Source organism: Chrysochloris asiatica, unplaced genomic scaffold (assembly GCF_000296735.1).
Source record: "Chrysochloris asiatica unplaced genomic scaffold, ChrAsi1.0 scaffold00031, whole genome shotgun sequence".
NCBI lineage: Eukaryota > Metazoa > Chordata > Mammalia > Afrosoricida > Chrysochloridae > Chrysochloris > Chrysochloris asiatica.
The window spans coordinates 13,122,941-13,137,689 of NW_006408549.1; the positions used below are offsets into that span (position 1 = coordinate 13,122,941).

At 37.7% G+C, this 14,749-nt stretch overlaps 1 protein-coding gene across 1 annotated transcript in view; it reads right to left on the reverse strand.

Moving 5' to 3' along the window:
• The window catches only part of SLC26A7 (solute carrier family 26 (anion exchanger), member 7), a 189,540-nt gene that overhangs the window by 25,291 nt on the left and 149,500 nt on the right, over window positions 1-14,749 (reverse strand). The window contains exons 13-14 of the mRNA XM_006859223.1: window positions 13,875-14,012; window positions 6,033-6,081 (exon numbers count right to left, since the gene is read on the reverse strand). Of these exons, the coding sequence (XP_006859285.1) occupies window positions 6,033-6,081; window positions 13,875-14,012 (187 nt within the window). The remainder of the gene's footprint in view (window positions 1-6,032; window positions 6,082-13,874; window positions 14,013-14,749) is intronic.

Here is a 14,749-nt window from a genome sequence, read left to right on the forward strand (position 1 = left end):
AGCTTGAGAAATGCTGAGCATGTTCTTCCTTTTTGGTTTTCTGATTCCAGATCTTTACACTTTTTATTGTAATTTTTGGCTTCATCATCTCGAGCTGATCTTTGAAATTTCCTCTTCAGCTCTTGTACTTCCTCATTTCTTCCATTTGCTTTAGCATCTCTATGCTGGAGAGCAAGTTTCAGTATCTATTCTGACATCCATTTTGACCTTTCGTTCGTTCTTGTCTTCTTAATGACTTTTTGCTTTCTTCACATATGATGTTCTTGATGTCATCCCACAACTCTTCTGGTCTTCTGTCTTTAGTGTTTAATGTATCAAATCTGTTATTCATATGATCCCTAAATTAAGATGGGATATAGTCAAGGTCATATTTTGGTTCTCGTGGACTTGTTTTCATTTTCTTCAGCTTCAGTTTGAATTTGCATATGAGTAATTGATAGTCTGTTCCACAGTCTGCCCCTGGCCTTGTTTTGACTGATGATATGGAGCTTTTCCAGCATCTATTTCCACAGATGTAGTCAATTTGATTTCTATGTATTCCACCTGGTGAGGTCCATGTATATAGTCGTCTCTTATAAAGAAGGTATTAGAAATGAACAAATAATTGATTTTGCAGAATTCTATCATGCAATTTCCAGCATAATTTCTATCACCAAGGCCATATTTTCCAACTACCGATTCTTCTTCTTTGCTCCTAACCTTTGCATTCCAATGTAATGGTCAATACATCCTGATTGCATGTTTGATAGATTTCAGATTGAAAAAGTTGGTAGAATTCTTCTATTTCATCATCACTGGCTCTAATGATTAGCACATAAATTTGAATAATAGTGGTATTAACCGGGCTTCCTGTAGGCGCACGTATATTATCCTATAGCAAACAGCGTTGTACCTCATGACTGATCTGAATATGTTCTTTTAGACAATGAATGCAACACCATTCCTCTTCAATTTGTCATTTCTGGCATAGTAAACCATGTGGTCATCAGATTCAAAATAGCCAATAACAGTCCATTTCAGCTCACTAATGCCTAAGATATTGATGTTTATGCGTTCCGTTTCATTTTTGACAACTTCCATTTCCCCAGATTCATACTTCATACATTCCATGTTATGATTTTCACGGGATGTTTACAGCTATTTCTCTTCATTTTGTGTTGTGCCCCATCAGCAAATGAAGGTCCAGTGGGCTTTTCTCCCACGGGCTTTACTCCACTAGCATCATCATGGTCAAGTCACATTTTGAGTGCCTTCCATCCTGAGTGGCTCATTTTCTGACACTATATCTGACAATGTCTCTCTGTTATTCATAAGGTTTTCAGTGACTAAATATTCAGAAGTAGTTCATCACTCCTTCTTCCTAGTTTGTCTTCCTCTACAAGCTCATCTGAAATCTGTCCACCATGGGTGACCCTCCTGGTATTTAAAATGCTGGTGGCATAGCTTTCAGACTCACAGCAACTCACAAGCCACCAGTGTATGACAAACTGACAGACGAGCGGTTGGGTATTTATTTATTACCTATTTCAATGTTATTCAGAAGAATGCCCTTTGAAAATGGTTTCATGCTATGTAAGTATCCTTTATTATAATTTTCATTAATTAAGTGTTCCTTGGCAATGAAGTATATAGCAATGGAAACTGAAAACATATTACTCAAATTCAGAATCTAGAAAGGAAGAAAATATATACAAATAAAACAACTCTATATACATATAAGGCAATATGTGATCAAGCGAAGCCTGGGGTAACTGTTTCATTATGACTAAGATTTCCATTTTACATTACATATAAAATTCCCAGCAGTAATCAACTATATATAAACCTGTGTGGATTGACTGACTTCTTGTCTGCATATTTTTTTTCTAGCCAACAGGACTGCAAGGAATGTGTCCCTTCAATTTTCTTATTTCTCCATACAGTTTAAAGAGAGTATAAGATTTAGATGTCAGAGACTGAAGAGTGTTCTAGTCACCCACTGCCATCAAGTTGATTCCAACTCACAGTGGTCTTATAAGGTTTCAAGACTGTAAATCTTTATAGAACTAGATAGTCTTATCGTTCTTCTGTGGAGCAGCTGGTAGATTTGAATCTCTAAATGTCCAGTTAGCAGTCCAATGTTTAACCCATTATACCACCAAGCCTCCTTCTAGAAAATCAAAATAAAGGCTCAGAGGCCAGGATGATTAAATTTGATGTTTAATAGTACATCCACAGGTATAGGAGTTAAGATTTCAACAAACTTTGGAAGGGCTAAATTCAATCCATAACAGAACTGTAGTAATATTTCTTCTTTTGTTCCTGATATTTGTTACTTATGCCATAACTCTTTTGCCTTTTCAGTCTTCTTGTTGTTGATAGGGACTTTGGAGCTGGTTCCAGCTCATAGCAACTCTATTCACAACAGAATGCAACGTTGCCAAGTCCTGCACCATCCTCACAATCATTTCTGTGATTGAGCCTGCTGGTACAGCCACTGTGTCTCTCCATCTCATCTTGTGGATTTCCCTCTATTTTGCTGACTCTACAAAGCATGACGTCTTGCTCCAAGGAGTGGTCCCTCCTGTTAACATGTCTAAAGTACACAAGACAGAATCTTGCCATTCTTGCTTCTAAGAAACATTCTGGCTGTACTTCTTCCATTCTTCTGGCAGTCTATGATATATTCAATATATCATAAACTATCAATATTCTTTTCCAAAACCATAATTCAAAAGCATCAGTTGTTGTTGTTAAGTGCCATCTTTTTAGGTCTTATTTATTCATTGACCACCTTTTGCATGCATATAAAATGATTGAAAAAAAAAATCACAGCTTGGGTCAGGAGTGCTTTACTCCTCAAAATAATATCTTTGCTTTTACGTCTTTAAAGAAGTCTTTTGCAGCAGATTTGCCCAATGTAATATGTTGTTTGTTTGCTTGACTGCTGGTTCCATGGGGATTGATTATGAATCCAAGAAAAATGAAATAATTGACAACTTCAATGTTTTCTCCTTCTATCATGATGCTGCTCATTGGTCCAGTTGTGAGAATTTTGGTTTTCTTTATGTTGAAGTGTAATCCATACTGAAGACTGTAGTCTTTGATCTTCATCAGTAAATGCTTCCAGACCTTTTCACTTTAGCAAAGTTGTACCATCTGCATATCACAGGTTGTTAAAGAATCTTCTTCTAATCTTGACATCACATTCTTTATAATTGCCCAGCATGCAGATTGAATAAGCATGGTGAACAGAATACAAACTGATGCACACTTTTCCTGCATTTAAATCATACAGTATCTCTCCTTGCTCTGCTCAAATAACTGCCTCTTGGTCTATGTATAGATTTCACACGAGCACAAGTAAGCAGTCTGATATTCTCATTCTTTGCAATGTTATCCATAACTTGTTATGATCCGCAGAGTTGAATGCCTTTGCATAGTCAGGCAAACATCTTTCTAGTATTCATTGCTTATAGCCAAGAACCATCGAACATCACCAATGATATTCTTCATTCCACACCTCTTCTAAATCTGGCTTGCATTTCTGGCAGTTCCCTGTTGATGTCCTACTGCAAATTTTACTTGTGTGTGATATTAATGACATTGTCAATTAATTTCTACATTTTTCTGGATCATCTTTCTTTAGAAAGGATATGTATATGGATCTCTTTCATTCAGTTGAGCAGGTAACTGTCTTCTAAATTTCCTGGCATTAAGGAGTGAGCACTGCACCAGTTAGTTGTTAAAATATCTCCACTGGTATTCCATTATTTCCAGGAGCTGCTTTTGCCAGTCCCTCCAGTGCAACTTGGACTTTTACTACAATTCCATCTCTTCTTGATCACAATTGACCAATTATTTTTTGTACAGTGACTACATGCATTCATTCCATTTTCTTCCAATGCATCCTGTGTCAGTCAATATTTTACCCTACGTTATTGCTGTTAGGTGCCGTTGAGTAGGTTCCAATTCATGGCAACCTTGTATAGGGTTTCTATTCCTGATAAACCTTTACAGGAATAGAAAGTTTTGTCTTTCTCTCTTTCAATATCACAATTTTTAAGTGTTTTTCTTCAGTTCTTCTTTTCTGAGAAATGCTGAGAATGTTCTTCACTTTTGATTTACTAATTCCAGGTCTTTGTTCATTTTATTCACTTTTCTTTGCCTTCCAGAGCTTCCCTTTTGAAATCACCTTTTCAGCTCTTTTATGTCATCATTTCTTCCTTTCACTTTAGTTACTTGACATTCCACAGAAAATCTTATTTAGAGTCTCTTCAGACATCAATGTTGATCTTTTCTTTCAATCTTGTCTTTTTAATGACTTTTTCCTCTCTTTTTATATGATGTCAGTCTTTTCAGTCTTGTCTAGTCATTTTTTTTCAAATAACATGATTTGCTTTCTTGATCTTCTCAATCATTTTTTTCTATCTAATTAATTTCTACTTCTTTGATTATTATTTCCTCCCTGTTATTTTTGCTATCCACCCCCAGCGAGATGGATTTGCCAAGTGGCTGTATTGATAGGCTCAAACATGGCAAAAGGAGTGAGGTTGGCCCAGGATCGGGCAGTGTTTCATTCTGCTGTGCATAAGGTCGCTATGAGTTATCAACTTGATGGCATCTAACAACTACAACAACAACATTTTTGTTATAATCATTTTTCATTTTTAGCCTCTTGGTTGCTGTTGTTGTTGTTAAGTACTGTCAAGTCAGCCCCAACTCATTGTGACTCTGTATAGGGTTTCTGAGTAGTGGCTTGTGAGTTTGAACTGCCAACCTTGTGGTTCAATCTGACCTTGCAGTCCAGTGCATTAACCCACAGTGCCACACAAGGACTCTTGGCAGAGATACTTAAATCATTCATTTTTAAATTTCTTTTCTAATATACACAATGCCATTTAATATATAAATTTCCCTTTAAACAATGCTTTAGCTATGGCAGAGATGAGGACATGGAGAGAGGATGCAGCTGAGGACTCTGGACTCATGGAAAGAGAAAGAGTGTTTGCTGGTGGCCAAGAGGCAGGCTTGCAGAATGTGCCCTTGGTTGTTTAAATGATTATATATTCCTGAGTGTTTTTGTGTACACCCGCCAACCAAAGAAAAAAACAACAACAACAACAACAAAAAAAAAACCAAACAAACAAAAACATAACAACAACAACAGAGGGAATTGAAACAAATACTGTTGAATGATGATGCATGGAGGGGAGTGGAATCATTGCAATGAAACAATAAGTGTAAAACTGATATTCTCCCATGTAAACCCATCACTCAATTCACAATAAAAACTTAAAAAAATCAACAACAGTACTTTAGCTATATCCCCTAAGTTTTAGTATACCCTATTTTCTTTATAATTTATTATAATTAGAAAATTCTTCTAATTTTCAATATGATTTCTTCTTTGATCAATAAGTAATTGGAAAGAGTATTTTCTAATTTCTAGATGTATGAGAACTTTCAAGCTATCATTTTTATAAATGTCTTTCTTTTATATTTCTCGAGAAAATTGTATGGTGATCAGAAAACCATTCTATATAATATCCCTTACTTGAATTGTGTTGAAACTTGCCTTATAGCCTAGTGTATGGCCACAAAGAGACAGCAAGACTTTTACAATGTCTCTCATCTGTCCACTCAAGAATATAATAGTGGGAAAGGAAGGGGAAAAAAGAGTGGAGAGCTGGAAAAGAGAGAAGGATGAAGAAGAAGAGTAGGAGAAATAAGAGAAGGAGGAAATTAGAGGAGGCAAGAATAAAGAACAGGAAGAAAGGCAATGGAAAAAAAGGAAAGAGGAGGTAACAAAGAATATTAAATTCGCTGGTTGTTTCCCAATTGTTGTTGTTGTTATGTGCCGTGGAGTCAGTTCCGACTCATAGCAACCCTACACAGGGTTTCCGAGGCTGTAAATCTTTACGGGAGCAGACCCCCTCATCTTTCTCCCACTGGTAGTTTCGAATGGCTGACCTTGGGGCTCACAGCCCGATTCGTAACCAATACGGTACCAGAGCTCCTTTTAGAGTTCGTTTTTTGGATAAATTACTCACCATTGCAGTTGCCATTGGACAAAGAAGTGAGCAGCATGTTCTGTTCACACTGAAATGAAAACAAATGTAAAACAGAATGTTATAATAATTTCTGTGCCTGAAAAATCATATCATTCTTTAATTGATAAACACTAATAAAAATCTAATTTATAAAACTACTTCTCATTACCTTTATTAGAATGGTAAGTACAACAATCTTTGAAATAATAAAAATTAAAATCAGCTCTAAATATTACTAGTTTAGCAAGTAATTTATGTTGTCAAATTCGTTTGGAATATCTTCAACAAGATTGAGTTTGCTTTTACTTTTTATAAGAAACTTAATGTTTCATGTGCTTTTCATGGAGCATATCTAATCTCATTTTCATTATAAAAAATTAAGACATCATTTTGTGAGGAAAAGCCACTGGACAAAAGTTAACTGTTGATCTTTGGATGAATGACAATATGTCCGAGAAACATTCCTGCTTTACAGAAACGTTGGAGAATAAAAATGACTGTTTCTACCAAATTGCCCATTACTGATGCTTCTAATGAGATCACATGCTATAGACATTTAAGATAATGTATCATTGTTGGTAACGGTGGTGATGATTGATAGTTCTTTAAGAGAGTATATCAAGGAGCTGGCATTGATCATTTTATTCTCAAAACAATCCTATTTTGTTTCCAATCTAATCTTTCATACTGAAATACTTACAACATGGAAAGGCTAACGTAATCTAAAGTAACTAAGCAAATTCACAAAACTTGTAAGAGACTAGGTTAAAGCCAAAGTTCATGATTTTACAGTACCAAAAACTTCATGCTCCTAACCACTCTTGATTTTTGCATGAAGTAATTTCATGAGAAATGAAGTATGGCTGTACATAGTAACTTCCTTTGAAAGAGTACAGTATGGTAAGGGAAACAAATAGTGAATAACTTTAATGTAGAGGAACCTGATAAACTGAACTCACCCAAGTGATCAAAGCCAATGTGATCATCTTGATAGTACATACCTTTGAAATAGTGTGATGAAAATTACACCTTGTGGTCTTCGCTCCCAAAACTTAGAAACCCAGTCAAACCATGAGAAAAATATTATATAAATTCTAGTAGAGAAATATCTACCAAATACCTGATCACTACTACACAGAACACTCAAGAAATGGCTGAGTAATGGTCTGAAAAATGTCTTAAAAGCTGTCAGAGCAAAAAGAGCCCAAGGAGACATGATGTCTAAAGGTGAAATGGTATTCTAGATGGAATGTGGGAATAGAAAAGAGACACTAGATAAAAACTTAAACTATCTGGCTACAGTATGGATTTTAGTAAGTGATAATGAACCAATATTTGTTCATTCATTATAACTAATGTATGAGTTAATGTAAGATATCAATTGCAAAAATTATGGCACCAACCATTTCTACCACAACACTACTCTCTGCTTCTCTGTGGATTTGATAATTCAGTGCCGTGGAAACAGGACTCAGACACCATACTCACAGTTATGTGGTTTATTAGGGAAGTTAAGAGGATACAACATAGGATCAGAAAATGCTCAGGGCACAGTCGGTCCATTAGCTTGTGGTGATAAATGCCCACAGGACAGACCACGCTACCTTAAGCCTCGGCCTGAAGGCACTTGGCTCAAGTTCCATTGGCCAACAAATGTAGCTCCTCCACATAAGTGCCTGTAGACACCCTAATCTAAAACAAGCCTCCTACCCAAAGTCATTCAGTTATACTTGCTCTGTGGGCTGGGAAGCCCACTGCTCTGGTTCATGCTCTGGCTCTTCGCTCTGCTGCTGCTGTTCCACTGCCACTCTGGTGTCACAACTTTCTGTCCCTGGGTTGAGGACATTCAATTGACATGGATCTTGGGGTGCAAAGGATGCGCTCCACCCGTGGGTCTTCCCTGATGGTAGTGAGATGCCCCGTGCTATTTATGAAGTGACTCATTTTAAACCTACACTAGAGTCTCAAGTTTTTACAATTACAATGAACTAGCATGCACAGCTGAACTATGTCATCATATCAGTGTCTTGGAATCCTGGTGTGATGCTGTGGGTTAATACACTGGACTGCAAAGTCAGTTTGAACTGCAGACTTGCTGGTTCAAGCTCACCAGCCATTCCTTGGAAACCCTATACAGGATGGCACTAAACAACAACAATCAGTGTCTTCCCTTACCGCCTGTTACCCAGATCCAGGGTGCAGAAATGATGTTTGGTGGGAGTTACATGACTAGAAGAGACATTAGATCATTCACTACGCCATAGCAATAATAGGAGAAATTCAGTGTGCTGGACGGTGTATGAGAGTTCTGTACTACCTATAAATTTTTTCTATAAATCTAAAAATGTTCTAAAAAGTGAAGTCTACTTACAAAAAGCTCTGGTAGCGTAGTGGTTATGAGTCGCGCTGCCAACCTCAAGGTCAGCAGTTCAAAACTACCAGCGGTTCCTCGGGAAAAAGATGAGGCTTTCTGCTCCCGTAAAGATTTACAACCTCGGAAACCCTATGCAGGGTCAGTATGAGTCAGAACCGACTCCATGGTACTTAACAACAACAACAAACTGACAGAAAAATAAAAAATAAAAAAGGCTTGTGCCTTGTTTATGCAAAAGAAAATTTTGCATAAAAAACAGATGAAAACTTCTCTTGAAAAAAGCAAAGCCAGAAAATAGTGATTATTATGTGCAGATTTGCATCCTATATAATATTGTACATGAATCCATTAAACATTAGGACCACTGAAGATATTTAGTGATGAGACTTAGGAAGGGCCATTGAATAACAAAGCGGAGGCTCCTTTTTCTGTCTGTTTTGAATAGGATGTGATTCTTTCAGCCCTGGGGTGTTCCAAATATCCCTTTCTTCACTTTGGTCTGTCAAAAACATAGCTGTCAGAGAAGGGAAGATGAGTCACTGGCAGAGCATACAGGTTTCAGCCAGAGAACTGGAAGGGCACTATGCTAAGCACAAGAGGATGCAAAACTGCAGTCACGATCATAATGTAGCCTTGGTACTTTAAAACTACGTCTGAATAAGTGCATGCTGTTGTTGTCAAGTGCCCTTGAGGTGGTTCCAAACCACAGCTGTCCTGTATAGAGGTTCTGAGGAGCCACGGGTGGGTTTCAACCACTGAACTTGTAGTTAGTTGTTGTTGTTGCTGCTAAGTGCCGTCGAGTCGGTTCTGGCTCATGGTGACCCTGTAAAGGGGTTTTAAGGGCTGACTAGTGAACTGGAACCCCAACCTTGCAGCTCAAACCTACCTTGTGGTCCAATGCATTATCCCACAGCAACACACCAGGATGCCTTGCAGTGAGTAGTCCTGTGCGTATCCTAAAGCACCACACCAGAACTCCTGAATAAGTGCATATTGTTGTATTATTTAGTGCCATCGAATTGGTCCTAACTTATAGCGACCCTGTATAGTGTATACAAAGAGTAGCTGGTAGGTCTGAATCTTGTGTTCCAGTTCTTATTCTATAGCGCCACACCAGGACTCCAAATAAGTGCATTGGCCTTATAAAAAGTAGTAGATCTCACCCTAAGACCATCAAGGGAGAAGAGCGGAGTACGGGGCCTTATCCAGAGAAGCAGCGATGCCAGAGATAGAGGCAGAGATGATGATGTGCAGAGATGGAACAGTTGGAAACTCTAGACTCAAGGAGGGAAAGGGGTTGTGTGTTGGTGGTCAGGGGTGGGGTGGGGCATGAAGGGTCTGGAGTGCAGGGTCTACACTTCGGTTATTTGAATGGTTATATATTCTGGAGTGCTTTAAAAAAAAAAAGAGGGATTGGAAGCAAATGCTGTTGAATGATGATGCATGGAGGGGATTGTAATCATTGCAATGAAACGAAATGTTCTCCCATGTAAATGATCACTCAATTAACAATAAAAACTTTCTTTAAAAAAGAGGTGTTGGGATACAGTTATTAAAAAATAAAGAGTTTGTGAGTTAGGAGGAGGAGCTCAGAGAAACACTGCCAGTGGTGTGAACTGGCATTTAAGAACACCACCCTGCAGCTGGGCTTTCATTTATATGTAATAAATCCATTATAAGAAAGAAAAAAAAAGTAGTAGATATCATACACAGAGTATAAGAGCGATAATACAAAATCCCTAAAGAGCACCCATGCTGCAATGTTGCTGTGTGCCATCGAGTCAATGCCAACTCATAGTCACTATATAGGGTTTTTCAAGAGTGACTGGGGAATTTGAACTGCCGACCTTGTCCAGTGCTTATCCAATAGCACCACACCAGGGTTCAGGTTACAACAGACAATCCATTTAGCCGTTTTGAGTAAGGGTTGGTTGTTCCTCAGCTCCTCAGAGAGCATGAATTTAAGATTTCTATCTCAATTCTTGGTTTTGTTGTTGTTAAGCACTGTCAAATAAGTTCTGATCATGCCAGCCCTGTACAGGATTTCTGAGGAGCACCTGGTGAGTGTGAACCAACAACCTTTCAGTTCAAACCAATCTTGCGGAACCAGTGCTTATACTACATAGCACCACACCAGGGCTCCCAATTCTCAATAACCCAAACCAAATCCAAGTTCACTGCCATTGAGTCAATTCTGACTCATATCATCCCGATGTAAGGTTTCTGAAATGAAAAATGTTTACAGGAGTAGACTGCCTCATGTACAGACCAGGTGGTTTGAACCACTGACTTTGTAGTTATTGACCTAATGCTTTTACATTCAAGCTAAGTTAATAGATTCAACATTTGCATTGTTTTGATTATGGTAATACTCTCTTTCAACAATGTCTTTTTCACCATTATAAAGCTTGAAGAATCCTTTAGGTGTCCTTACCTGCCAATAATATGAGTCCAAGGGACCCTATTTTATTTTTAGACTCAAATTTCTGAAGTCCAAGGAAGATATATGGCATTTCTTCAGAAAGGGCTGGGTTAATAAGGTTTGTTTTTTAGTGGATGTGCTATATTAATTTTTAATTTCTGAAAACAAACTGGAACAAACTTAGACTTGAAGAATAATCAGTTGCAAGAATCTTCTCTTCTATCACATACTCTACTAAATAAAGGTTACAAAATCGCATATCATCACAAAACGTCATTCAAACTTTGAAAAAAAGTAAGACCAAAAACGTTCTTTGGTTAATTAGGTTATCTGGAACTCAGGACAAATTTTCCCAGTAAGCTAATATCATAATGTAGCTTCACATCACCATGAGGTATTACATGTAAAAAAAATAAGCCTAGAAATACATATTTCCCTTCAGCATGAAAGCAAGCTCTCTTCAACCTTAAGGCACTGGTTATCTTCCTGATATGTGGATCAAAGTGAAATGCTAGAGAGCACAATGAGAGGGAAAAGACAGGTCTGGCTCTGTGGGTGTGTGACCTCTGCAGCTGTAAAATGTCCTATGCTTAAAAGGGTCTCCTGTTTCCTTTAATGCTCTGCTGCCGTTGTCTTAAACTGTTTGACGTCTTTCACAAGAGCACACACACTTTGATTTTATGCTGGTCCCCATAAATTACATAGACAATTCTGTACATGAGCCTTTATGGTATGGATCAGGATGACGCCCAGAGGCATAAACATGAAGTAGTAGTAGTTGCTGTTTTTAGGTACCATTGAGTTCTGACTCACAGTAACCCTATGTACAATAGAATGAAACACTATCTGATCCTGTGTTATCCTCACAATTTTTGTTATGCTTCAGCCCATTGTTGCTGCTACTGTGTTAATCCATCTTATAGGGTTCTCCCTCTTTCTTGCTGAACCTCCACTTTACCAAGCATGATGATCTTCTCCATGGACTAGCTATTCCTGATAACAAGTCTGAAGTATTGAGAGATGAAGTCTTGCCATCTTGGGATCTAAGGAGCATTCAGGCTCTATTCCTTCCAAAACAGGTTTGTTTGTTCTTCTGGCAGTCCATGGTACTTTTAATATTCTTCTCCAATACCATAATTTAAATGCATCGATTCTTCTATCATCTTCCTTATTCACTGTTCAACTTTCACATGCATATAAGACAATTTTAAATAGTATGGCTTGAAGTAGGAAGGGACATGAATGTACTGCAGGACAGTTCCTGAGGCACTAGAGACAGGGGCAAGATCTGTCATTTACCTGAGTCATTAGGAGATAGCATGTGCTCAAAGGTGTAAGAGAAATAAGAAATAGTGCTGTTGTTGCTAAATACTGTCGAGTCAGTTACATCTCTCTGAGACCCTGTATAGGGTTTCCTTATTCTACAGTGCTTTACTGGAATTGTCAAGGAAAGCTTCATGGAGAGAGTAGAACATGGACTCAACCATGATAATAAGTTGTTGTTGTTGAGTGGCATGGTGTTCATTCTGATTCACAGCAACCCTGAATCATGTTTCCAGAGCTTTAAATCTTCACAGAATCACAAAGCCTCATCTTTCTTCTGGGGAGTAGCTGGCAGACTCAAACCATGGACTTTGTAGTTCACAGTTCAGTGTTTATCATGTGGAGCCACCACACTTCCCAATAATAATAAAGTTGTTGTTGTTAAGTGCTGTCAAGTCAGTTCTGACTCATAGCGACCCTGTATAAGGTCTCCAAGGAGCAGCTGGTGAGCTTGAACTGCTGACCTTATAATTCAAACCGACCTTGCAGTCCAGTGCTTTATCCTACAGTGTCACACCAGGACTCCATTTAATAGTATTAACTAAGTGCTGGGCACTAGTCTAAGTGCTTTTTATGTCTTAAATTATTTGATCATCTCGATTCCAAGTGAGGAATCTGACGCACAAAACATTCAACAACTCAGCTTAGGAACTACAAGTAGCAAATGGCAAACCCAGGTAGCTTAGCTCCTAAGTTCATGCTCTTCATACCACACTACAATGCAGACAGTTTCTGATGTTAAATCATGCTACTTCATATTTGATTCAGTATCTCTGTTATTAGGAAAGTCTATAAAGAATGCTAGCATTTTATAATAATGGTATCACAATAATGGCAGCAGTCTAAGCGTCTCTGTAGTTGTTTTTCATATTCTAGCTCCTTTAGAATTCTTCACGTACATCTTCTCTCTTCGTAAAATGTCCTTTAAACCATATCTTACTTAATCTTCTCCAACTTACAGTACATTGCAATTACACATGTTCATTACCTGTATGTTGACTAAAGGAAGGAACAAATAAGAGTGGTTACCTAAATGTTCTCTGCAAAAATAGCAAATTAAAAAGTTAATGCAGATTCAGTACTGAGTAATTGTTATCATGACTAACTGTGACTGTCACAATTATAAAGGTAGAAGTTTTGTAACAAAAATAGGGGAGTAGTTAATCTTACAGTCCAGAAACAAAGGACCCTAGGACCATCAAGGGAGAAGAGTACAAGTGAAAAGTGAGACCTTATCCAGGGAAACAGCGACACCAGAGATGGAGGCAGAGATGGGGACATGGAGAGAGGGAGCAGCAGTACTCAGACTCTAGATTCATGGGAAGTGAGGGACTAAGAGATGGCGGACAGGAGGCAGACTTGCAGAATGTGCCCTTTGGTAGTGTAAAATATTGTATATGCCTGAGTGTTAAAAAAAATAAACAAAACAAAACTAAAATGAATAGAGAGAGAAATATTGTTAACTGATGGTACATGGAGGGGATTATAATCATTGTAATGTAACAAGGTAAATGATTTGTTGAATGTAAACCTGATGATCAACCCTGTAAACTTTTACTCAATACACAATAAAAATCTTAAAAAAAAAAAGTTAAAGCAATATTAGGTTCTGTTGGGGTAAGAGGTCTCAGTACACTTGTATTATAATATACATTTTTCAGTATCATGAAATTGTTGGGTTACCTGCAGTAAGATTTTCGAGTCATGAAACAGCTCGTCCTACCTTGTTGATATCATCAAATGGTTGATTGCTGGAAGTTTCCTTTTGGATTAAGTTCATTAAATCAGTATGAAACTTTTTTGCATTCAGAAAAACAAGTGGGTTGTTTACGGAGATAATTTTCACCAGCTGCAGAGTTTCCTTTTGGAGGAGAAAGGGGGTGCATTCAGAGCTTTGAATTAAGTAAAAGAGGATCCTTATAGCCACCATGTCTAAATCTAACAAGTTCAAATGTCACTTGACTGTGAGAGCAATCTCTTAGCTGACATTTTCATTATTAAAAATTATTTTCAGAATTTAATATACTATCATGAGACAAGTGTGAATTTTTTCAGAAAATAGCCCTTGTTCCTACAGAATGGGTTTTGGGAAGCAACAGCCAGTATCAGATAATCCAATAAACAAGATCAGCATGGGCTTACTTGTGCTTACTTACTATTCTGTAGTGAACAATTTCATTATGACAGCAAATATTCTACTTCGATATATAATTGTTCATAGATCAGTAAGCAAGCACAAGTAAACCCATACTTACCATATTACTGGGTCATCCATCCTAGCAACAGCCTATGTACCTCATCCCTCAATCTGCCAATTTAAAAATAATTTACTTAACCAACATAGCTTTCCTTTGACTACTGACTAAGAGTTCTAACGGGGGGTACAATAAAGAGAGGTCCTATCAGGAAAATAATTTCACTTTGGGCAGGAGCAAAATACTGGATAACTTCATATGACTCTTCTACCCACAGTCATTGTAACTGTCACCAAACAACTTTGTCCTGATGGGCCTGGGTAAGAAAAGGTGGGAGAAGGTACTGACAGAATGATATTCCGTTGTAACTTATTGTTAACACTTGGACCTCTAACATGGGTAT